We start from the raw sequence: 15,709 nt of genomic DNA on the forward strand, positions 1-15,709 counted from the left end.
CCTAAAGATGAAGCTACATAGGAGTAAAATCCCAATGGGAGATAGGCAGATCCAAGCCATATGTTAGGATAATCTGTGGTCAAGTGTAATAATAATATATAATAATAATAACCTTTATTTGTTTAGCACCTTTCATACACAACATGCAGCTCAAAGTGCTTTACATCAACAATCAATAAAGTGGACCATGTGAGGACATTGGTAGATGCTCACATCATAATACAAAGCATACATAATAGCAAGAGGGGTGCCAAAACATTAGAATAAGTATGAGACAGACCACCCTAATTAAAAACAAGGGGTACCATAAATTTGCTAGTATAAATAGAAAATGTGAACAATAAGTAACAAAACTCTTCCCAGATTATTAAAGGCGTCCTTGACATTTTACTACTTTAGTTCATATTTTATAGGCATTCCCTCGACTTAATCCCAAATTCGGCGGTTTGTGATGTACCGACCGGCGCGCTTCACTGACATTTCATATCCGAAACGGCACCGAAAAAACACCCCCGCAACACCACCATGCGCTTGTTTGTTCTTCTGGTCCTGTTAAAGGGATTAGCAGTTCAGCCTCAGAAGTCCTTGACATTTTGAAGTCGTCTTCCCAAACCGCCGAACCCGTCTGAGTCTCTTTATTGCCGCCGCCGGAGACGAGGCGGGCCTAACTGTGCCTGGAATATTAAGATTATTAAATGCCCCGGTGTCATGGTCGATACCCCCCCCGTTCTCCTCTCCCGAAGTTTTCCCATCCAGTCATAAATCTCGGCGTGGCGTGGCGGTGCGTATGTGTGCGTCGAGGAGAGTTAGGCTGTTTTTTAAGGGGCCGTTAATGAAAGTTAGTGGCGTGGAGAGAGGAAGTGTCACCCGTCGCTCGGCGTGATAGATCGCCCCGCTCTTAGCGCTAACGGCGAGCCGTCACTCCGCCGCCGCATTTCAGACGCAAGGCGGTTAAATTAATCAGGTAATGGACCTTCGTCTCCGGCCCACCCACTGCGGTTTCTCTTCCTCGCTCTCATCCCTTGGTTTTCTTACAGTTCGGTATCTGTTATCTTGGAGTATTTTCTCTTGCAGCGTTCCGATTTGTGATGAAATTTATCAAAAATATAGTCAGGTGTTTTTTCAGACAGGGAAAAGCAGGGAATTTGATGCATTTTCAGGGAATATCATCAGGGAATTTTACAACTTTACTTTACAGGAATCAGAGGTGTGACAGAGTCAGCTTAGCTCGAGTCCCAAGTCCTCGAGTCTTGAGGCACAAGTCTCAAGTCAAGTCCATGTCGTTAATGTCAAGTCTCAAGTCTAAATGTAGAACAGCAAGTCAAGTCAGAATAAATCAAGAGTCCAGTATCAATTTAATATCTTAAAGAAAACGAAATATCTAGGACTTTTCAATGCAATATGAAATTCAATCATTCCATACAAATTCAGAAAACAGAATTTAAATTCAGTCGTCTGCTGGAACAAATCTCATCACTTTCAATCTGAGTCATTTACACAAACACAAGATCTCAAGTCAAGACTTTAGAAACCTTTTCAAGTCATCAGAGTACAAGTCAGAGTCAAGTCCCAAGTCACCAGAACCAGGGTCAAGTTAAGTCTCAAGTCTTCTCTTGATGCATCAAGTCAAGTCTTAAAATTGTGACTCCAGTCTGACTCGAGTCACCACCTCTGACAGGAATATAGCAAAAGGTATTTTACAAACCCTGGTCTTGTTGTGTGTTTTTCTTGCTTTCTCTCAAACTTTCATTAGTTCACTGTCTCTTTTTTTTTTTTTTTATCTTTCTTTGATATATATTCACACACAACACACTGCCACACCTTTGGTTTTTCTTTTCATTTTGCTTTTAGTCTCTTTATCTTGCTCTCACTCTCCCATTCATTCACTTTTTTTTTCCCTCCCACCTTTTCTCCCATTCAGTGTTGTTGTTTTTCTCTTTTGTTGCTCAATCTCTCACACACCTACACACTCACACCTCTGGCTTTTCTTTGCCTTTCCTTTGCCTGTTTTTTTTTTTTCTCTCTCTCTCTTTCTCTCTCTCTCTCTCTCTCTCTCTCTCTCTCTCTCATTGATTCACTTTATCTTCCTCTTGTTCTAAATTCTCTCTCTCTCTCTCCTCTGTATTGCTATTTCATGCACACACACACCCACACTCTCCTTTCTTTTTTCTTTTTTTTGCATTTGCTTTGTTTATGGTCTCTTTCTTTCTTAATCTCATTCATTCACTTTCCATTTACTCTGTTCTATCTCTCTTTTACACACACACACACACAAACACACACACATCTTTTGGGGTTTTCTTTGTGCTATCCTTACTTGTTTTGCTTTTGATCTTCTGACTTTCTCTCTCACTCACTTTCTTTTTATCTTTCTCCTTCTCTTTCTCTCCCTCTCTCTCTCACTTACGCACACTCTCTCTCTCTCTCTCTTACACACACACACACACACGCACACACATTCATACACACTCCTCTTGAGCTTTTCTTTGGTTTTCTCCTCTGTAGTTTAGTTTTTGGTCTTAATGTTTCAGTCATTGACTTTCTCTTGTTCTCGCTCAGTTTTTCTCTCTCGTTCACTATCTTCTTTCTCTTTCATTAACACACGCACGCACACACACACGCACACACACACACACACACCTCTTGGGTTTCTCTCGCCGTGTCTCTTTAGAAGTCGTAGATATTCTCTCCGGACCAATTTCCCTGTGAATAATCACGGCGGTTCATTGTGGAAGCGAGCGCTGTGCCAAAGTCATTTCTTCTACAGGCCGCCGCTTTATGCCGAGCCAATCAACCTGAAATATCTCAGCAATGGCGCCCATTTCGTTAAGCGTCACTCCCCCTCCCCATGAATATAATTACTGTGATGAGGCTGCGTCTACGCCTCCTTCATCCTTTACCACTCCCCACCTTTACACCGGGTTTGAGGTTTTGAGGAGGATTTTTCGGTTTGATTTGAGCACCTAGTTGTCTGTTAAGTGATACCTGTTGTTGTTGTTGGGGGTTTTTTGTTTGTGTTCTTGTGGTTGCAGACATACTCGCAGACATACTCGCAAACATTTTCAATCAATAGATCGATCATGTTTGAGTCGTTGAGCTTCTGAAGGGCGGCCTGATGGTTAGAGAGAAATGCCACAAGTTTGAGCTACCTACCTGTCGGCTTATTGTAAGCTTCTTAGGATAAGAGCGTCAGTAAATGTTTAAGATTTCACTGTAATGGTTGCAGGATTTCTTAGTTTCCCTCTGCTGTTTGCCTTCATGCAGGGAGGAGATGGAGTGACCAGCCTCTCCTGTCATTTTCTACACCAACGACTTGTACCTTGTTTCAATCAAAGTAGTAGATACCGTGTCGATAAGATCTGCACACCTCTGTCTGCTAAAGGCACGGAACAATCCACCAGAACAAACCCATCGATTAGTTCCACAGCGGGAAAACTCAGAAACAAAGTGATTAAAAACAGAAATACAGGACAGACAGAAGAGAACAAACTCCCAGAACATGGACTTTACCGCCGTGAAATGACAACCTCCAAAAAAGTCCATTTAGCAGGAATTCCTGTAACATTTCTGATCCCTTTCGTTGATGCCCTTGGATAATGTCATCTTTCAGAATGGGGGTTTTTAATGGGTTTCACGGTCCCTGGGCTCACTGAACTCACCCGGCGCACCAGAGAGCACCGTGCTCAAGTTAGAATAAAAAATAATAAAGAAATATCAGAGCTTTCACTCCTGTAAAATATCTTCCGTGAATGAAGAGAATCTTACTCTAACATGAACTTGTGATACAGGTTTAAACTAACAAAACAAAACAAAAAAACAAAAATTAAAAAAAAGATAGGATAACACACTTTTTTTAGCTGTTTCTTTGTTTGATGCCTGTTTGTAAAGCACGGTACAAGCTCTGCTCTTAGAGAAGGGCTTATTGATAATAATAACAATAAATCCCAATGGAATATAGACATGTCTTTGTGAATAAATGGATTCTCGTCCTGCCTGTGTTCGTGCTGCAGGTTTGGGAAGCACCGTAAGGACGAGCGGCCGGGGGAGAAGATGGAGCGTAAAGGCTCCAGCAAGTGGAAGCCGGAGGAGACGCAGGCCTCCGAGGAGGAGACGCTGAAGATGAGGCTGGAGCAGGAGAGGTGAGGCTTTCCCGCTATATCTTCACCAGCCGAATACTGTTCCATTTTGGTTGTTATGCGCCCGGTTTGGTGTCGCGGTGAAGGCCCTTTTGTCTCTGGACCCACATGAGCCTTTGCCGGTCTAGGATCAAATATCAAAGAGGGGGAAAAAGTTGTCATAACCTTGCAGCTCCACTAAGATCCATAAATCAAAGTGAGCATAATGAAATGAAATAATTAGTTCTTGGGGAATAGTCACAAAGCTTTAATGTTAAAAAACCAATTTGTCTCGTAATAGCCTTGATCTTGGTTACAACACTGCAAATCCCGACAAAACCCGTCCATCTGTCTGCGCTCCTCTGCCCCTCTCAGCTTCCCCACTGTCTGTCTCAATAAAGTTATAAAATGCGAAGGGGGGAGTGGGCTGCTCACTCTACATGTCGAAGGAGAAAATACATTTTGGCTGTGGCTAGTAAGTCTGTCAGTTCTACCGCCTACTTTGACGTGTACATCCAGTTTCTGTTCACTCATTTCTTTTTTTTCCCCTAATTTGAAAAAAAGAAGTTTACCCACCGTAAAATTACATTTTCCAGGGGAAATTCTGTATCCAGTAGCAGTTAATGTACCTGGGTTATGACTCCATCTAATTGGAGACCTCACTACTGCTACTTTACAGTATGGAGAGAGTTTTGCCAGAAAGCCCCAAGGGACGGTTACATGGAAACGGGTAGTTTTTTGGATAACTGGACCAAACTTGAGGAAGTTAAGCGTCCCCACCCTAGCATGGTGCAGCAGATAGAAGGAATTCCCTCTACTGAATTCGATAGAAACAAGAGCCAAAGCGATGGAAATGTTGTGCTCCGTAAATAAATAATTATTTTGCTTCATGTTCTTGGTAGAAAAACGGGATGAAACACTGAAAGGAACTCCCCATAGATGGTTATGGAGCACATCAATTCTGACTCTTTTGCTGTTATCGGGTGAGCGCCCAAAACCAAACTGCCCCAAGACAGCAATTCTCTCTCTCTCTCTCTCTATCTCTCTCTCTCTCCCTCACTCTCTCTCACTCTCTCTCCCTAACAAACTAAATGTCAGGCGGGCACTGTGCCAGTCATTTGGGGGCGGCGGTTTATAAATGCCAAGGCCATTACAGCCCCGCCAGCTAATTAATTCCCGTTCTCTTGGTGTAGGGGCAGGAGTCATTAATGCCATTACGCCCCGCAGTCACTCGTTAGGAAAATTTGGTTTGTAATTCTTTCCTTTCGTTGGTTAGTCCAATAATATGATAATGGCATAATCTTTATTTTTAATTGGCGCAAGGTTAGCGCAAATGCCATGTCAGAAGATCTGCTTGTTTGGCTGGATTTTGGTTTAAAGTTCAGACTGTTGCTTTTAAAGACAATTAATTTATGTTAATCCAGTCAGTGGTTTCTCTTATATTAGTTAGTGTCAGTGTTAGTTAATGTCCCAGTCACTTGCACTAATTACCAATAATAGAATATAACTCTCCGTTGTGCTGATGATAAAGTTTAACAATGCTTGGACCCTTGAAACCCTGGACCGCTGTGCATGATTTCCAAAATATATGTGTGGGAGAGATAATGTGCACCTCATTCCTAAAAAAACACTTTTTAGCAGATGCAGTGCCTTCAGAAAGTACTCAACCCCCTTGACTTCTTCCGCATTTGGTGTGGTTACAGCCTGAATTCAAAATGGATTAAATTAGGATTTTTTTTCGGCGTATCCTAGAAGACTTGAAGCTGTAATTGCTGCCAAGGGTGCTTCTGCAAAGTATTGACTCAGGGGGTTGAATACTTATTTAAATGAGCATATTTCTGTATTTTTTTTTACGTTCTCATTATGGGTTATGTTGTGTGTAGATTGTTGACAAAAAAAACTCAATTTAATCCATTTTGAATTCCAACACAAAATGTATAAATGATCAAGGGGATTGAATACTTTCTGAAGGCACTGTATGTGGTTTTGAAGCATTTTGTAACTTTAAGAAATATGCTGCACAAATATAATAATAATAAGAAGAAGAATCATAACATACAGCAAAATTAAAAGCGATAAATAGTAGAAATTTAAGCCAGTTCATAAAAGTGTTTTTTAAGAAGTGATTAAACAAGTTACTGATACTGGTTTTGTCAGTCTAAACTCCTCAGGCAGGTCGTCCCACAGTCCAGGGGTCCTGGAGGCAAAAAGCCCCTCGCTCAGGCTCACAGGTGATTAGAAGCTCTGGAAAATAGCCGGGGGCCAGACCATGAAATGCGTTAAAGGTAATCGGTAAAACCTTAAAATCAATCCTAAAACCGATAGGCAACTAGTGAAGGGATGCTAAGATAGGCGTAATATAGTCCTGGCTCAAAAGCCTCGCAGCTGCATTGACCAAATATGCAGTGTCCAAATATAGCTCTTATTAGAAGTAATAGTAGTAGTATGGACAGTATTCTTCTTCTCCTACTCCTTCTATTTTGTCTTCTTCTTCTCTGCAGCAGGGTGGTGCGATCAACCCACCAAGCATACGCCCTGCTGAAGTGCCCTTGAGCAAGACACTGAAGATTATATTATATTATTAGGTGCTCAGGAGGAACACCTCTACAAGAACCAGGCTCTGTGTGTGTGTGTGTGTGTGTGTGTGTGTGTGTGTGCATTTGTTCATCCATGCATTAATTTGTTTGTTTGTTGGTTGTTAGTTTTTTGCCGTGCACACTGCTTAGAGGAATTACGGTACACACTGTTTAGGTGGCACAGAGCGGCAGGAGCCATGCATAAGAGAAATACAGTGTGCACTCATATACCAGACAGTACGGTAGAAGCCAAACAACCATCAACTAACTGGAGGTTGGTGCGCTGTACATCCACATACCAGGAAGGAGCTTGGTGATTTTCTAACTGTTGTTGGAAAGTCAACGCATGAATTAAATATTTTGTTCAGAAGATTCTCATAGTTGCAACAATACCACAGCACTTTGGTGTTTCACTCACTCCAACAACCCCCCACCCTACACACACACACACACACACACACACACACACACACACACACCTCACAAACCTAAAAAGCGCAAGCACACTTGTTAGTATTTACCCACCAGCTGCGATACACAGATATTGACTGTGGGATCCCATTGAGAAGGTGGAAGTTTGCGCCCGCTTCAGTGTTAAACAACGATCCAGCCGGCTGACGCGTTTCGCCGAGCTGCTTTTCCCAGGGTTCAACTGGGAGCTCCGGCTCCTCGGTGCATAGCGCCTATCCAGCTTTGTTTGACTAGATGGATGGATTTCTTCACAGGTTGAAGTCTGAGGTCCCAACGGACTCCGCCGCTCAGCCAGACAAACAAATCTCGACCAGGACTCGTTCAGATGGTGCGCCGAGGTTTGATGGGGATGATGGAGGGTCATTTGTAGAGCGGATAAAGATATTAAGAAGCCAAGCTCAAGGAAATAATATCTTCTTGTTGTTATTTCATCTTTTGCGCCTGATGTAGATAATGTGTGACATTCATTGTAAATGTTCACATCCATTTGGATAAAATATCTTTGGTTTTGTGTTTTTCACTGCTGATTTATTTTACTAAAACGGAGACATGAGTCTCACGAGTCGATGAATTACTTTTTCTGAAAAGTATAGATTTAGACTATTAGATGGGGGTCATTAGGCAAAGATTATTGAGATAAAAATGTTTTTCCACCATTAGAGAGATCTAATACCCTTTCATGTCTGAGAAAGGCAGAAAATATTGTTGCTTTGCTTTGGTTTCTGTGTTGTTAGGTGTGGTTCCTCGTGTCTGATTTTAGTGTTGGAGAAACTTTATTGTGTTATTTGCACTACAGAGGGAGCATGTGATTTAGCCTCGCAGGACATGGCAACACCATCAAAGATGGCAAACACTCTTTATGGCTAAATCAGATTTGTTCAGTCAGTGTTTTGAGAGACAGTCAACCCTAACCCTAACCGACTGTCAACAGCCATTTGTCCCATTGAAGAATCCTTGAGCAAGACACTTAACCCCTACCTGCTCAGTGCTGTAGAGCAGTGGTTCTCAACGTGGGGTCCGGGGACCACCAGGGGTCCTTGAGGGGTGTTCCGGGGGGTCCCCAGCAAATTGATGACTTGTTAAACTTCACCATTATTTAATTTGCAAGAAGTTAACACAATAGAGAATGTAGAAGAATGACTATTTCGTATCATAATTTTACTGTTATCTCTCTACCTACAATAGAGATAGTCGTGGAATTCTGGACAAAATCATATCTAACAATAAAAATATTCTCAGATTTGGGTCAGAGAGAAAATATATCATCAGATGGGGGTGTGTGGCCCTAATGTGTACTAAATTAGGGTAAAAAGGTTGAGAATCACTGCTGTAGAGCATCAGCTAAATGCCCAAAATCTACTAATGTAAGATGTATTCCTGTGTTTACTTCCCCAATACTCTCTTTTAACAGCAGGTCCAACAAAAAGCCTCTGTACTTTAGTGACATTACTTGTAGCCAAATTAGACATTCAGATGTGTATCAAGGATCAGTTCCTGGGCTTCTTCTTCATCTTGTTCTACTGGGTCTTCCCCATTGTTTACTTCTTATGAATTCTTAAAATTGCGTAGTATTCCCCTTTAAGCACACAGCAACAGCCTCAAAACTGGCTAAAGCCACTTGTCGCTAAATCAGTCTTTTATAGAAAATGTCCAGATGTCCAAAATGTCCAAAGTTATCAATCCAAGGGCCCTTTATGCCGCCGTCCGGACCTTCCCCTTTCATGTACTTCCTGCCTTTCACCCGGGTCTATCAGTTGTGTCAGCATTACTGCTAAGGGGAAGGATTATTACACAGTGGACACAATGGCACATAATGGACCATTGTTCTGGCTTGACGTGGTAGAAAGGTCACTCATCAGCTGCGTTTCTTCTGCCGTAATGTCCCATCCTGCGTTTTCTATACCCCCTTTTTTTTCCTCCTGCCGCTCCCTCTCTTTCCTCTACGTCGCCCCTCTTTTTGTTCAGCCTCTCACTCTTCTTCTTCTGCCCTTTTCGTCTTTGTGCTAGAGGTATTTCCATCTCTCATCAAGGCTAATTGTTAAGACTAGAGAGTGTTTCCTTACCTAAATATGTCGGGTCTAAGGGGGACAAAGTTAGGCCAAGTGTGTTCTTCCTTTCTGCCACATTTCAAGTCGACTCGAATTTACTTGTAAAGCACTTTTAACAAAACTGGTTCTTCACAAAGTGCTTGTTGTGATGGAGATTTAGATGTGCAGGATCTATCTGTTGGTTTAGAGGTAGGGTGCCGTACTTTCCCTGCGTTCCTTGGTTAAGTTCTTAAGAGTCCAGATCGTGTCCTTTCTCACATTCCAAAACCGGTTTGTCAGTGTACAAAGCGGCATCCTTCCTCGCTTAGAAAATGGCCCTGTCGACCCCTCCGGCAGGCTTGTTATGGAAAGGGGCTGCGCCGAGAAAGCCGGGCGCTAGATTGGTATGTCTGGCCTTATCTTATCAGCCACGGCGCTTGTGTATACAATCAGTGGCTGCTCCCAGTTCTTGCTGTTCGCTTTCTCCGATGGAAAACACTGTTTTCCTCCGGGTTTAAAGATAGATCCCTCAAGGGCCCCGCTTCCTTCTGCGCCGTTAGATAATCGCTGAGTCCACAAATAGTGCAGACGCAGTGTGTGAGTCCGCCAGCGGCCGTCTGACACGGTTTAAGACGCTTGAGGAGGTATAAATTTTGGTCAAAAGATACTTAGCGTCGTCCACATTCGGTACGGAGCTGCTAATGCTATCGACTGTCCGCCGTCTCATCTCGTTTCCACGCTTAATGTTTTTTTTTTTTTTACCCACAGTTTCCACCCTCCAATGGGGAGCCCTCTTTCTGTGACTTGTTATTTCATTACGCGCAGCACGCAAGTTTTCTGGAGGCAACGTTTTGAGCCCGCAGAGCGCTCAGTGAAGTCACACCCCCCCCACCCCCACCCCCCACCCCCCGCCTCGTCACCACCGCGCCTGTCCCGCTCTCTATTCCACCGCCGTTAAAAAGGGGCCTGGAGAAAAGGGAGCAGTATGATAATTGGTAGTTGTAAAGCTCTGATAATTGGCAGGGCTGTAATTACGGGGCTGCGCGATAGGTAGTCCCCCTGCTATAGGAATGGTGTTGCCAGTTACTCGCCAGGTAATGGCCTAAAGAGAGAGTGTGAGTGTGTGTGTGAGTGTGTGTGTGTGTGAGTGGTTCTGTGTATGTGTGTGTGTGTGTGAGTTTGAGACAGATAAAAGTCAGACGTGTGTGTGTGTGTGTGTGTGTGTGTGTTTGAGAGAGAGAAAGAGAAATGGAGGGTAGCTATATATTAGCAGCACTCTGTGAATACAAAGTGCTTCCCCTTGTGTGAGGTGTTGAGGGGGCGAAGGCCTATTATTGCATTGTTTATGGTATTTTTCAGTGGGAAAAAAAGCATAAATAATAGACTCCACATCCTCTCTCTCTCTCTCTCTCTCTCTCTCTCTCTTCTGTAATGGAAAGTTAAAAAGGCACAATAAACAATCACTTGCAGATGTTGCAGTGGCACGTCTGGTGTTTTGTTAATGTGACTCTTGAGATTAAAAGCGGCTCTCGGCTCCACAGTATATACAAGGCTTTAGTCACATAAAGGTTTTACCTGACAAAGGGGAAAACTCTAAGGTAGACGCCTCAATTTCCCTCACAGAAGTTTGAACCATAACTCATAAGGGATGACAATAACATTTCTTTTACACAGCCCGCTTGTTTTGTTGTCCCTGTATTATGTGTGTCAGTATGTACTTAATCTGTCACTATGTGAGTTGTCACATGAACGTTCCTATACATGTGTTCAGAGAATGAATAGAATGGTTCTGGCAGTTCTTTTAAAAGCAATATTCTGTTTAAAATTATCACAAATAATATGCGTCTAAAAGTAACTGCTGGAAGATGTCCAATGCCCAAAGGGATTCAGAGTCACTCACTATCCCTGTAAACATAATGAGGAAATGGACAAAAGCACACAGGTATACATACATGTAAGTTTAAAAAATCTTCATTAGGGTTTCAGCATCGAATATGATTACTGTAGGGACACAGGAATATTTGTCACATCTATTATCTGGATGCTGTGATTTTGATCCTTGCACTCACTATCGGTGGCTCATAATGTAACAGATTGGAGTTTTAGTGATAGAAATAGAGGCAGTCAGAGTTAAACCTCAGTGGGCAGAGCCAACGAACCACAGTTTTTCAGAGCACAACTTAGCCAACTGGCAAAATGAATAGCAAAGAAGGATATGAATAAAACATATAAATGCCAGTGATTTTTTCCATTCCTTCATGACCATAGCATTCATGATCTTGGAAGGTCAGCTAGCCTAACTAGATTTCAATCAGGAGAGACAAGTGAATGAAGTAAAGATAATTGCTTATTATAACAGATGATATAGTGAAAATTAAGACTTAACAAGAAAGTCTTTGGCGCTTAGACTCTACAGGGAGATTTTGTAATCGAGGGGCACCGGCCCCGAGCAGCAGCAAGATAAATCCCCCTGTGGAGTCCAGACACTGGTGGTGGTGGTGGCTGATGACTCTGCTGAGACTGATAGGCTGGTGAGGCTGATGAGTGAAGAAGCTGATGAAACTGATGAATCTGCAAAGACTGGGTGGAGACGGGGAGGTGGAGGGGTGAGCGCATAACAGCAGCATGAACGGACTAAAGCGGAGAGAGAAACATTTAAAAAGACAGCAGCAAAATGATAGGCTAATAATGGAGGTGTGTCGCTGTGCTATTGGATAGATGTGACCAGCTGATGTGAACAGCTGATATCTCAATTGACAGCCCGGGAAAAGACAGCAAGGAAATAATGAGTGAGCATGCGTGAGAGATGTGAATGGCAGGATGGTATGAGAAGTAAAACTACAGCTTAAGCATGCAAAAGACCTTCACTAAACCTCCATATCTAAGATAACTTAGTATGGCTAGATTGCATTTTTACGGTGCTAGGCTTCATAATATTAGCTTCCTCCTCTTTTACTTCTTGCCTTTTTCACTGGGCCTCAGTCTGACGTTACTTAACCAGAAAAGATTTGCTTCTTTGGCTCCGCCCACTGAGGTTTAAATCAACCGAAGAGAGTCATTCTGTTTCAGAGAAATGTTTGTATAACGAAAACACCAGTTGGCTATAATATTGACAATGTAGGAATTCAACATTATTCCACTGTTGCACTCATGGTCAGTCAATATGGAAAAGAGTGTCAGCTAAATGCAAATATCATTTGCTGGACAACAGTGCTTTATAGCAGTGGTTCTCAACATGGGGTCCGGGGACCACCAGGGGTCCTTGAGGGAGTTCCAGGGGGTCCCCAGCAAATTGATGAATTATTAAACTTTTAAACACTGTTAAAAACAATTAGAGAATGTAGAGGAATGACTATTAGTCATGGAGTTCTGGACAAAATCATATCTATAAAAATTATCTCAGATTTGGTTCCGACTGAGAGACAAAATCTCATCAAATGGGGGTCCGTGGCCCTAATATGGACTACGTTAGGGGTCCTTGATATGAAAAAGGTTGAGAATCACTGCTTTGTGGTACCAAAATTTCATACATCCTACCAGAGGTGGCCTCAGAGTTAGAACCACGCTCCACTCATAAAGCTACACAGGACCACACTCTCTCTCTCTCTGAAAACCTGGATTTTCGGGTTTCAACATGTGCGTCAACATCACCACCTCCAGGATCCAGGCCAAGACCAGGGAGCTGCGGGAGCGGCAGGCCAGGGAGAGGGACTACGCCGAGATCCTGGACGTGAGCCGCCCGCTGCCGGGGGCGGAGGACGAGCACCCGTACGCCGGCATCGCCCCGCTGGACAGCTCCGTGGACAGCGGGCACAGCCGGCCCCACAGCCCCCGGGACGATTACCCCCACATCCATCCACACCACCAGCACCAGCACTCCGACTCCCTCTACACCCAAGTCAGCAAGGCCCGCAATGGACGCCCTCCCTCTGCAGACAGGTAAGGGTGTGGTGCCTTTTGAATTGTTCCATTTTTAAAATACTATATACTCTACCAGTCCAAAGTTTGGACCCACCTGATTGAATGTAGTACGTTTTTCATTCTCTTAAAGCCATTTTGATCTAAAGGCTTCTGCTTAAACGCTTGAAATGTGTTTCTTAGACAAATATAAATAGTGAAGTTGGTGCCTATGTATGAATTTCTTTCCAAAGTCTTTGCCTTTCCATCAAGGCAAAGGGCGGCTACTTTAAAGAATCTAAAATATAAGATAGTTTTGATTTGTTTAACACTTTTTTTGGTCACTGCATAATTCCATTTGAGTTATTTCATAGTTTTGATGTCTTTACTATTATTCTAAAATGTGGAAAATAGTAAAAATAAAGACAAATGCGGCGTGACCAAATTTTTGACTGGTAGTGTACATCATGGGGGTGAAATTTTGTTTTTTTGTTTTTTTGGAATTTCATTATTCAACATCTGTGAATGTGTTGTTTTGCCAACCAAGGACTTAATTTACCTACTACGTATATATATATTTTTTTTCTCGCTTCTTTCATATCTTGATAGTCTTATGATGTTGAATTTTTGCTGAATACCCAAAGCGGCCTTCTTGACCCTCTGCGGTCATGATCCGTCACAGATGCTCTTTCCACCCAGGCCAGGTGACGCTACTGCCGACGTTCGCGGTTCAGCGAGCTTTTTTTTTTTTTTTTTTTTTACTGCCAGTTCAAAAGCAAGACCCAGTCATGGTATTTCACTGAAAGGTCTTTCTAGTCCAGACTGTGCCTCGGATTCCCAGCTCTCATAACTCTTGAAGCGGCGTTATTGCGGTGAGACTGTGGCGGCGGTGGGGTTGTAGCCGGCTTTCACACCTGGAGGAGAAAATAATCACAGCAACAGAAGGCAGACGGTAAAATGTCATAGCTCGCCGGCTGCTAGACACAATACACCGTTCGGGGGGGGGGGGGGGGGGGGGGGGGGGGGGGCATTGGATTGCTCTGGGGAGGGAGGGGGGGGAGTGAATAGAAACCTTTGTATACCCTCCGTCTTTCTCTCTGTCTCTCTCACCCTCTCTCCCTCTCTCTCTCTCTCTCTCTCTCTCTCTCTCTCTCTCTCTTGTTCCATTCACCCCCTTTTTTTTCCCCTGCCTTTCTGCTCAGCCTCCCACATCCGTGAGTTTCTTTGTCCTTTGATTGGCAGATGTCAGTCATCCCCAAAGATAATTCCCGCAGGGGCTTTGGCGTTGGAGATCGTGTTCCCTCTGAGCCCCCCGCCGCCGCCGCCGCTTTGTATTCCTACACAGTAGCCGTGCGCGGTGTTATGAAACCATAAACCCCCAAAAACCCAAAGTCCACCGCGGTGACAGCCCGTCAAATAAAAAGGGCCCGGAACGTTCTGAGGGCCTGCGTCTCGTCTCCAGCGGCGGCGGCGGCGGCGGCGGCGGCGGCGGCGGCGGCTCCCAGCGCCCGCGTCCTCCTTCTCCGATCGATGGATGAAGAGATTCGTATAGCGCTAAGATGGATTTGAGAAACTGGAGGCCGATCCAGGGATAGCTTGCGGCGCGGCGGGGGAACGAACACCGGCGAGATGAATGAACGGAGCCTCGTCTTAGCGGCGGTGGTGTTCATGCAGCCCCAGACGGCCCCGGCAGCCTGTTGTGCACCTCTTGAGCTCGTATTGATTCATAATTCATTGTGCTGCTGCTGTTGTCGTTGAGTGATTTTTTTTTTTTTTTTTCTTTTTGTTTTTTATTCTCCTCTTCCTCTTCCTCCAATGTGCTGCTGCTGCTGTGTGAGAGAGTGTGCAGACGTACGTGAGGGAAAGGACTGGCTGATACGGCAAGAGTCCGTTATTTAATTTGGTCAGGGAATTCATTTTTGTTTATGATGCCTTTGAGTCTCTGCTCATTTTGTTTTTCCAAGTCTGAGGCCTTAATACAGTTCCACCCGTTCACACCCACCCACCCCCCCACCTCCCACCTCCCACCTCCTCACCTCCCACCTCCTCAGTATGCTACTCGGAGATTATTTTGTCTGTATACCTCTTAGGGGTGAATGAGTTTTGTGAGAAAGCTGCCCCCCTAAAGCCCACAACAACAACAACAACAACAACAAGCAAACGGATAACCATGACCTTACAACTTTATTAGTTTGGTGAGAAATCGCTGCGCTCCAGGCTTGGGCCTAGCTGTTCCGGTGGGTTTCAGAGAAATACTGTGTGTGTGTGTGTGTTGTATTTCATTCTGTTGCGTCACAGAGAGATTAAGCTGAAACAATATCTGTCTTGTCACTGAATGAATTTGGGCTCCGTTACAAAATACTCTCTTACAAAAATCGGCTGCTAAGGTCTAATCTTTGCATGGGGGGTTGTGGGTTTCTGAAGCACATGATCTGCTAAAGCACATTTCTGCTTCAAGGAGGAATGCAGGTTATATTGTTGCAGACATAGCTGACAGACTATAGTACAACTGTTTATATATCTAGTCCTCATACTTTACATTGCTCGCCCCAAACTGAAAACACTTGCTCTTTTCAGGAGGCTTTGATAGTAACAGTGTAAGTGCCAGAGACACAAACTCCTT

General features: G+C 43.8%; 1 protein-coding gene across 1 annotated transcript in view; it reads left to right on the forward strand.

The window, feature by feature from the left end:
- pard3ab (par-3 family cell polarity regulator alpha, b) overlaps positions 1-13,132 on the forward strand; it is a gene marked incomplete at its 5' end in the record, with an annotated part of 78,845 nt that extends 65,713 nt beyond the window's left edge. Inside the window, 2 exons of the mRNA XM_071514345.1 lie at positions 4,011-4,139; positions 12,850-13,132. Of these exons, the coding sequence (XP_071370446.1) occupies positions 4,011-4,139; positions 12,850-13,132 (412 nt within the window). The remainder of the gene's footprint in view (positions 1-4,010; positions 4,140-12,849) is intronic.
- Positions 13,133-15,709: the final 2,577 nt, after the last annotated feature.

The sequence above is a fragment of the Centroberyx affinis genome, unplaced genomic scaffold (assembly GCF_046629955.1).
Source record: "Centroberyx affinis isolate AG114_WGS23_722 - 3 ecotype Tasmania unplaced genomic scaffold, CSIRO-AGI_Caff_v1 ptg008537l_1, whole genome shotgun sequence".
In the NCBI taxonomy this organism is placed as follows: domain Eukaryota; kingdom Metazoa; phylum Chordata; class Actinopteri; order Beryciformes; family Berycidae; genus Centroberyx; species Centroberyx affinis.